Source organism: Chionomys nivalis, chromosome 21, assembly GCF_950005125.1.
Source record: "Chionomys nivalis chromosome 21, mChiNiv1.1, whole genome shotgun sequence".
Lineage (NCBI taxonomy): Eukaryota > Metazoa > Chordata > Mammalia > Rodentia > Cricetidae > Chionomys > Chionomys nivalis.
Genome location: NC_080106.1, coordinates 42640574 through 42650424, shown reverse-complemented (window position 1 = coordinate 42650424; position 9851 = coordinate 42640574). Strand labels below are relative to the sequence as shown.

Genomic DNA, 9851 nt, shown 5'->3' with positions numbered 1-9851 from the left:
CAGCCTGGAAACTTTGCTCCCGGGTTTCAAAGACTTTCCTGCCTAGGGTGTGACTACAGCACTTTCACCTATATTTCCTAATCTGCGAAGGGATTATTTCCCCTCTTTATGAGAAACAAAGGAAACTTGGCTCGACGGGACTTTATAGATGTCGCAAAGGAATTTGGGTGGCCTGTGTGTGCAAGGAGAAGTTGCGAAGTTTGGACTTTTTCCTTCTGAAGAAGAACATTGAACGATTAACTTATCAAAGTGATTTTATTCATTTCTCATTCATTTATTATTATTCATTTCTTAATTATTGTTTCTACTGGAGGAATAATTTGTGCACATTTTTAAAACCTCAAAAGGTACGGTTGATTAGCTGGTATACCGTGCTAGGCTGTCTTCTACAAGGGGCTACACGCAAAACCAACCGGCAAAAACATAGTATCGGGTGAAGCTGCAGGCTACTAGGGAGGTTAGGGAAAGGGGATTAGGGAGTACCGGAAGGAGTTAAGTACAGCAGAGTCAGCACAATAAGAGTAAGCTTTTATGGGAGGGAGCAAGGGAGCGTGCTGGGACCGCTTCAGGAGGAAGGCTGACCCACGTGAGCAGTAAGTGAAGAGGTGTTGGATTAGGAACATGTGAAATGCTGACGAAGCAGTGAGGGGTCAGAGGGTTAGAGAAGAGCAAAGTGGAAAAAAAGATCAAGTACAAAAGACACCTCATGTTATAAATAAAATGAAACAGAAGAAATCCCTGAACTGGGCATGGTACTGCATGCCTGTGATCCCAGCCAGAAGATTGGGAGATCAAGGCCGGCCGGGCAACACAAGTTTCAGTTTCTGTCTCAAAAAGTAAATGACTGAAGAATCCTCCCACCCAACCAAGATTCCTGGCTCCCTATTTCCCTTGCTCAGTTCCCTATACTTCCAGAAATATTCAAGCCAGTGTCTTGTCTGTGCTCCATTCATCTCCTTGTTAACACAAATGAACTGAGCGGTACACCCTTTGCTGCTACTCAACTATCATCTTAAAGGTAGATTCTATTTGTAGAACAGAAATGCATGAAAGACACATAAACCACCATCTTCGTCCCAGTGGAAGTGAAATATTTTTGGTGGAGACCATCTCCTTTCTGTCCCCAATCAAGTTCTTGTGGGGCCCTCTTCCCAGGATGGAGTGGGAGACAGTAGAGAGTACAAAGAGGAGACGCTCTAAGATTAACAGCCTTAACAAGATAAAAGCTACTTTAAACTTTATCATGCAGGATTTTACTGTTTAAATGGAGACTTTTGAACTCTCAGTAGAGCTCCTACAGCTTCTGAAAGTACACAGCTCTAGCAGGTCACTGGGCCAGCAAGGTAACAAAGCCCGGAGACTCGAACTCAGAAGTCATAGGTCTGGAAGTCTAGAGCAGAGTGGGTGGAGGCAGCTGGAAGCAGCTGCAGGGATAATTCCCTTCTGTAGTTAGAAGGCACAGTCTTGGAGTGATGAGTCCCTCTGCCTGCAGCTGCTGGTCACATCCTAGAGGTGGTTCAAGTGAGGCCAGGGAAGAAAGAAGAGAAGTCTCGGGAGCCAAGCCTCTGCAGAAATGTTGAAGAAAGAAGAGAAGTCTCGGGAGCCAAGCCTCTGCAGAAGTGTTGAAGACAGCCTTCCTTCTCTTCTGTAGGCTCCTGCGGTAAGTGGTTCTGTTTCTGCAGCCTCTGAACGTCCAGATTTACAGGTTCCTAAGCAAGCCCTGAGTGGCAAATATTGACAATGGGAATGCCCAGAAGGTGAGAAATTTGTATCAATTGAGAAAGCTGTCAAACAAATGGAGTAGGGGGAGAAGCCAGAGCCCACCAAAAGCACACGGGCGGCAGGTCCACAGTTCTCTGTGCAAGGCGGGGAGACATAAAAGAAATCTCTGTCTGCCCTGGTTGCTCCCGGATCTTTGCAGGCCAGCTGCATCCCTGCCCAGGAACTGGCTGCCAGTTTCCTTCCACCAAGAGATTTTTCCCTAGCCAGAGTTTTGTTTCTTTTTGTAGCTGTTTCTGGGTGTGTGTGCATGCATGTGTGTGTATATGTGTGTATGTGTGTGTGCTCGTTTGTATACACTAAACCCCCACTGTTCCCAGGAGAAGATGCTCATTGTGTTTTTTCTCTTTGGCTTTCTTTTTCTATGGAGCCAGCTAAGAAGTAGTGCAGTTCTAAGATAGGTGAAAATGGGACCCTCTTCACCTGCTCTCTAGGTCTCTCTATTTAACTGTGTGCCCTTTCAGGCCTCATACCTAGAAGAGCCAAAGGCTACATTGTAATTAAGTCTGGCTACCTGTGTGTGGGGGTGGAGGGGTACCAGAGTTTGGCACCTGGCCATCTTCCTCAGTTACACCTTATTTTTTGAGACAAAATCTCTAGCCAAACATGACCTCACCAGTTTAGATAGCCTGGCTGGGGAGCATGCTACAGGAGCATTCCCGTCTTCTCCTCCCAAGCTCTAGGACTGTGTGAAGTACATGATGATCCAGCAGGATTCTTACATCCTTGCTGGGACTGTAAACTCAGGCAGCGGTGCTGACGATGGCAAACACTCACCAAATCGTCTTTCCAGCCTTCGATTCCAATTCTGAGTCACACTGCTGTATGTCCATTTCTTAAGATGGAAAAACCATACAGCTGTTGATTGAGAGCCTGCTGGATGGTGGGACCTGCCCGATATGGTTACTATCCATCTCCTTGTGACAACTCAAGCATCTGCTCCACAGAGGACCCAAATTTTAAACAGCACTGTTCCTTTGTGCATGAACTCACATGAACTTGGGATGCAGAAAACTTTGTCCCAGGATGGAAGTGTCGTCCCTCAGTCTTTATGAGCGATTTTCCTTAGGACCCATCTGACACCAAAGTCCACAGACACTCAAGCCTTTGATGTAAAATAATGCAGCGTGATCTACAGGGCATCAACCAATAGTGATGACAATGCGGAGGAAGAAATAAGAAAAGATACATAACTCTTGACTTTACAAAATTAGAATGGGCATGGTTAAGGTCCTTGCCACTACCATCTTAAAGTCAAATACCCTTCGTGAGACACAGACATGCCCTTCATGTAGGTTCAACAAGGCAGTCAAAATGAAAGCCCTTGGCTTGGTCCAGTGCTCGCTAGAACCAAATGCCAGGCAGTGACAAATTCCTGAAGAACAAAGGAAGCAGAAATCCTAATCTCTGCTTGTGTCTTCTGTTGACCCTAGGTAGCCCAGGAAAGAGAGTGGCTCTTGCAGGTAGCGCTGGACCATCTTGATGTAACATAGTTGCCATGCTTGAAGAAAGTCACTGTTGGGACAGGCATTGTGTAAGCTGAACAGCAGTCCAGCAGTCTGAACGGGCTGCATCTGGGTGATAAATCAGACTAACTAACTCTCTGATCGCACTCAGAGAAAAGTCTAGCACGGTTGGCGACAAATGTGTGCTTGTGGCCTTTCCCCAAGCATATCTGGTCTCTCTGATTGCTGTCACAGCTAGTGTAAGACTGTATGTAAACACGGTTACTTATGAGAATCAAGCGTGTTTTCGTGCTGATGCGGGCACTGTGGTGATTTGCCTTGGGAAGTTTTGGATAGTTGTAGGGACAAGCCGGCCAGTAGGTCATCCAGCCAGGAGTCAGAGCCCATTCCTGTCCATTTATCTTCGACTAAATATGGAGCTAAAAATAACTTTGGACCTCCAGAGATAATCCGTGAGCAACAATAAATCATATTCTCTTCAGGGCCTGCCATGGGAAAGGAAGAAAACATACCAAGAGTCTGTTTAACAAGCTATGAAAATATATATGAACAGTGATCCAAGTGTGGCATAGGGACCCAAGGATTCCAGCACATTCAAAGGATTTGGGGATTTTCTGTTACTAGGACCCATTCAAATACTTCATTGTTATTGTTGTTTGGTTTGGTTTGGTTTAGTTTGGTTTGGTTTGGTTGAAACGTAATACTGCCACCTTGTGGTAGACATTGGAATATTTGTGCTTAAAAAGTTTCTGACAGAAAATTGGGTCTTTAGCATTCAGTATGACATTCTCAAGCAGATAGGAATCCAAATCTTTTTAAACTCTCAAAGGGGCCAGAAACCCGGGTGCGCTTGCAATAGAGATTGCTTATCACCCAAGCATTGCCCGTGAGTCTCCAAGAGAGTTCAGAGTGGAAAGGTCACATCGGAAACAGGGATGAAGGTACCTCACGGTTATGCCGTGTATTTTTCACCTTTAAATCAAAATTCTGATGAGTTCTCTTAGGAAAATACGCTAAGTCGGTGGTGTCGAGCCAGAGCCACACCGTCCAAGCCCACAGTTTCTCACATTTAATCACCCCGCAGCCCTAGCCAGAGGGTCGTAAGTGCTCTCAAGAAGGGACCGCCATCTGACCGGACTAAAGTGCTGGGGACCCTAACGACGGCCCGCGCGTGGTCCGGGACGCAGGTGCCGCGTTCTGCCAGCCTCTGCGTGCAGCCTCCAGCCTGCAGCTACGCGGGTCGCCTCCACCCGCCGTGACGCCGCCGCGATGAAGGCAAAGAACGTGAACTTGCTGTTCGCCTTCGTTGCGATCCTGCTCTCTTTCTTCTCCTATTTCTGTATCTCCAAGATGAACCAAACCAGTAAGGAGGGGGACGGGGACAGGAACGGTCGATCCCCATCCTGCCTCACTCGGGAGTCCCACCGCCGATGTCAGGAAGGAAGGGAGATGAGGGACACCGTGGAGGTCCCATGCCCCGACCCAGGGCTCTATCGATGGAGGGCACAGCCCCATGTCCCTGGCGGTTGGGCTGTAACCGGTCCTGGGAGCCACCGTGAGACGCGCGCTGATGGATCCGGCCCTCTGGCCTCGCGCCGGCCGGTCCCTCCAAAGCGGCCCCTCTCATCTCCTCTTCCTTCTTCCAGATCTCCTCCTCCAGACACTGCAAGTGCGCCAGCACCTTTCATCTTTTCCCAATAGCTTTAAATATTATCAGTGCGAATTTGGAAACACAGAAAGACAGCTAGATCTAGCACCTAGTCCTTTCTCCCTTTAAAAATTAGCTGATGTTTGTTGATTCCAGCACTCGGGAGGCAGAAGCAAGCAGATCTCTATGAGTTCAAGGCCAGACAGAATTACATAGGTGCAATAAATAAATAAATACATACATACATACATACATACATACATACATACATACCAACCAATCTTATGGACAGATAGCATTTTTGTTTTTAATTAAGTTCATAGTATTAATAATCGATTTGTTTGAAAACATTTAAACTCGGTGAATGGAGGTGAAGATACTTATCTGTTCTTATCTTGTTTTGTCCCCTGATCTGAATCTAGTGTCCAAGAAAAAAGTGTATGGCACAGAGCAAGCATGCCAGGCATTTTTTTGGAAAACAAAACAAACAAACAAACCCAATGATTGAGTAAATGAGTGAACAAGTCAATAGCTGTCCCATTGCAAGCGATGGATCGACGACAACGGCGGCAGAAATCCCCCCCCTTTCTGAAGAGTTTCCACTGGGTTTACAGGGACAACAACTATAGCTAAAGCTAGGACTGCGGCATGAGCTCAGATGTTGGTGGGGACAGGGAAGGATAGTTATGGGACTTAACCATGTGGCCCTTGTGGAGGCGACACAGGGTAGACACACAGACTTGCAGGGAGGATGAGGTCACATAGCAGAAGACCTCTGATGGGAAGGTACCACAGTGCCGCCTTTGGCAAAATACCATCTGCACCTTTCTGGGATGAGCAGATGAGTACCGGAGGGCTTGGGGAGGGAAGGGTGGGTCGGGGTCGGGGTCTCGGGTGGTGGTTTTGGTTTCTCTAGCTGATGCTTCTGTGGCCTACGTCTGATGCTGGCTCTTTGTGGGGTTATTTGTGGCTGTTTTGGGGTCTTGCTGGGTTATCCCAGCTGGCTACTCATTCCTCGATGTGGCTTCTGGTCTCCATGAGCTGTTCCTCTGCCATAGCCCCTTTCAACCAGGAATCTTTATCAAGCAGATGCATGCTTGTGGTGACCCTGCAATATTGTCTCGGGCCACAGCTAACTGGAGATCCATACCACTTCAACCTGCCTGCCCGGCAGCTGTGCGCAGATGTCTCTCTTGGTTTAGTTTGTTCTCCCTGTTCCTCTTCATGAGGCCCAATGGTTTGCAATTTTCAGAGAAACATGCCTCAACCTGAATTGGGGGAGAAAAGGCTGACCCTGGAGCACCATATTTTATCTCTCCTTGAATCTCTTTGGGAGGGGAAAATCCCCCTACATACCTATGCAAACAGGAGGGGGTATGTCACACATACACATGGAGATTGTTTAGTAGTTTAAATAAAATGCTAGCATCCAATATATTCCGGGGGATTACTTGAATACACTTATCAGAAGACAGAATAAAAGGTTCTTGATCCGTGGCATCCCTATAAGCATCCTTCAACAACGTGAAAGCGTGTTGTGACGCAGTCTGATCAGTGCAATAGTTACAGCAGTGAACACGGATGCACGACAGCTTGGCCCATTTGTAGGGATGACTCTCGAGCATACACTGGGACAGGCTCAGCAGGTAAATGGACTTTGCTGACCTGATTTCACTAACCAGAAACCGTATAGTAGAAGGAGAGAGCCTACTCGCACACGTTGTCCTTTACCTGTACACGAGCTGCGGCGTGTTCACACACACACTTGTGCACCTGTGGGCAACACACACACATTCGAGAAGTACAACAAGAAAAGAAGAAAATGTAGAAGAACACACATCTTTTTACCTACTAATACCTGAAGCTGAGGAAGGGACAGGTGGTGTGGGCACACTCGCAGCACCCCCAAGGCTAAGACAGTGGTGTGCACTCTTACAATCCATTGGGCTCTCACGTGCACTGTTTATCATGTCTTGATAAAGGGCCACTCCTGGGGAATTCAAGGTATCTGACTGTAGTGTGATTTGACCATTGTCAGTTAGAATGCAGGGAGCAATCTGAAACATGCTCTCCCTTCTCAGCTGAGGATTTGTGGGGACAGGATCTTGCCCGCTTTGGTCTGAGAATCCAGCACAGGCAAAAGGTCTCCCTAGTGGCTGCTCCTTTACTCCTCTGATCTTTCAGCATTTACCCCAATATCTAACCCTGGGTTTTTGCTATTAAGACCAATTAGAATTCATGCTACGTCCCACTACTTATCTTCATAATGAAATACCATCTAGATATAATGGATTAATTAAGATGTAAAATACTTTCATTTCTTTCTCTATTTTCATAAGGGGTCACGAGAGAATTTAAACACACAGATGTGGACTCTTCTCTTTCTTTCCCTTTCTGAGACAGTCCTGCAAGGCAGCCAGGCTGGCCTGAGTCTCACAGTCCTCCTGCCTCAGCCTCCTGGTGTGGTCAGATTTTCATTTGGGCCACCAGCTCACAAATAATGACATGGAAACTAATTATTAATTATGAAAGCTTGGCCTTAGCTTAGGCTTGTCTCAATAGGCCTCATAACTTAAATTAACCCATTTATATGAATCTACATCCTGTCACATGCTGTTACCTCTCTTCCGTCTTGTACCATCTGTTCCCTGCCCATATCTGACTGACAACTCTGCCTTCCTTCTTCCCAGAGTTCTCTCTCTGCCTGGAAGTCCCGCCTATACCGCATGACTACACCAATACAGAAATACATCTTCACACAGTGTACAAATATCCCACAACATCCTGGGTGCTGACTGTGTGCCCCCACACTTAGTTTTATCCTTTTTTTTTTTTTAAATCTGAGAGCAATTCGAAGCCCTCTGTTATGAAAAGTGGAAACCAGTAATACTTAGAACCATATCAGGAACCTTTTACATTTTTAAAATTATTTTTGGCAGCATTTGTTCTAGGTAAGGAATCTACCACTGAGCTGTAGTTCCGGCCCTGGAGCCTTTTATTTAAATTTTTTTTTTGCATTCATCTATTTATTGGGGAGGTATGGTCCAGGTGTGGAGGTCAGAGGACAACATTTGGGAGTCAGTTCTCTTCTTCTGCCATGTAGGTTCCAGGGATTAAACTCAGGGCATCAAGCTTGGTAGTAAGTATGCTTCCTGCCATCCTGCCAGGCCCTTGGAGTTTTTGTTTGTTTGCTTGCTTTTAATAGATAGAAGTCACTAGCCAGGCATAGTGATGCATGCCCTTAATTCAAGCACTTAGGAGACAGAGACAGGCAGATCTCTGCGGGTTAGAGGTTCAAGGCCAGCCTGGTCTGTAGAGTCATAGAACAGCCAGGGCTATGGAGAGAGAATCTGCATAAAAATAGTCACTTTGGCCCATTCTTCGTATAAACTGGGCTTTGTCTCACAGCCCCACAAGGACGCTCAGTGGACCAACGCTTGTAGTTGCTGTTTAACTCAAACTTCCCACACTGATTCTGTACAGCATTGTCCCTGCTCACTGCCTGGGAGCCTATGTAAGCACTGTGAGCTCCTTACTACAGCAGGGATACCTGGACTCCCCACAGAGGTTACGCAAGAAGCAGGGCCAACTGTCGGTTATGTCTTTAAACACCTCTGTGTGCCTGTTTCTGTAAATGTGCTCTCCAGGGAAAACTCTCTCTTCATGTGTACCAAATTGGTCCTTAGGGGACTGTCTCAGGCAGATTGCATCACCCGCAAGGTAACAACTCCAACACACGGTTTATTTGGCAGAGCAGTTATCCAGAGAACCCTACACACTGTACACTAGGGCTACACCTCAGACGCAACCCGTGAAATGGACACTGGGCAGTTCAGTTCTTTGACAAAAACACGATTCAGCCCAAGAAGGACTAAGATCAGTTCCTATGTGGCAAATCAATTTGCTTCGTCATCCATCTGTGTGAGAACTGAAGCAAGTCACTGTCTCAGACCCTGGAATTCGTAAACTCACCCTCCCCACACACACACACACACACAGGTCTTGTTCTTAAGCTTCTGCTCCAGAGCTCTCTCTTCTTGCTCAGCCAGCATACTGGCCTTAAGAGAGGGAGGGAGGGAGGGAGGGAGGGAGGGAGGGAGGGAGGGAGGGAGGGAGGGAGGGAGGGAGGGAAGAGGGGAAGGAGGGAAGGAGGGAAGAGGAGGGAGAAAAAGGGGGATTGTTTGTCACAGAAATCCACATTTTCTGATATAAAACAAACCATCTACTGAGTAATATCCCTGTATTTCCCTGATATTTATGTGGTAAAATGAGAGACGGAAGTAGGCAAGACTCTGGGAACATATACTGCAAGGTACTGAACACTTGGTAGTGGTTGTTTGAGACAAGGCCTCAGTGCATAGCCCTGACCCAGAACTCACTGTGTGAACCAGGCAAACTTGAACTCACGTCACAAAGATCCCCTGCCTCTGCATCCTGAGTTTTTAAGTAGAATTGCAGTAAACATCCGGCCTTTTGCACACCTATAAGATTTTTTTTTCAGTTCTGACTCACTCCCTACTAACCTCTAACAATGGTAACAAGAAAGCTGTGGTTAGAAGCTTCTTGGTCCTCATTTACCCTGACACATCTTTTAACTGCCTTGAAGGGTGATGCGGACGTGTTAATGTTGAGAAGGATGGAGAAGGATGGCTTACGTGGGATAATGGTGTCCGTGAGAACCTCTTCTCTAACTTCGAAGGTGGCACTGAATTCATTCCTCTAGGGCATTGTCCTCACAGCAATAGAACCCTAACTAAGACACCTAACCAACGTGCGGTGCCCCCCTCACGTGGTGCTTGGGATGATTCCCTTCTTCATGACTAAGCAATCTCAGCCTCCTTAGCTGGCTTCTATGCCTGCCCGTGTTGAATATCCTCAGACCCGACCAGTCTATGTTCCTGGTCACTGTGGTTTTATTTTATATTTTGTTTATTCTGGGTCTGGAATTCAGAGCCCAG

The 9851-nt window shown here is 46.8% G+C and overlaps 1 protein-coding gene across 1 annotated transcript in view; it reads left to right on the top strand.

The window, feature by feature from the left end:
* The first annotated feature begins 4508 nt into the window (after positions 1–4508).
* Mgat4d (MGAT4 family member D) overlaps positions 4509–9851 on the top strand; it is a 40953-nt gene continuing 35610 nt past the window's right edge. The window contains exon 1 of the mRNA XM_057753332.1: positions 4509–4608. Within this exon, the coding sequence (XP_057609315.1) occupies positions 4515–4608 (94 nt within the window). The 5' untranslated portion in view covers positions 4509–4514. The remainder of the gene's footprint in view (positions 4609–9851) is intronic.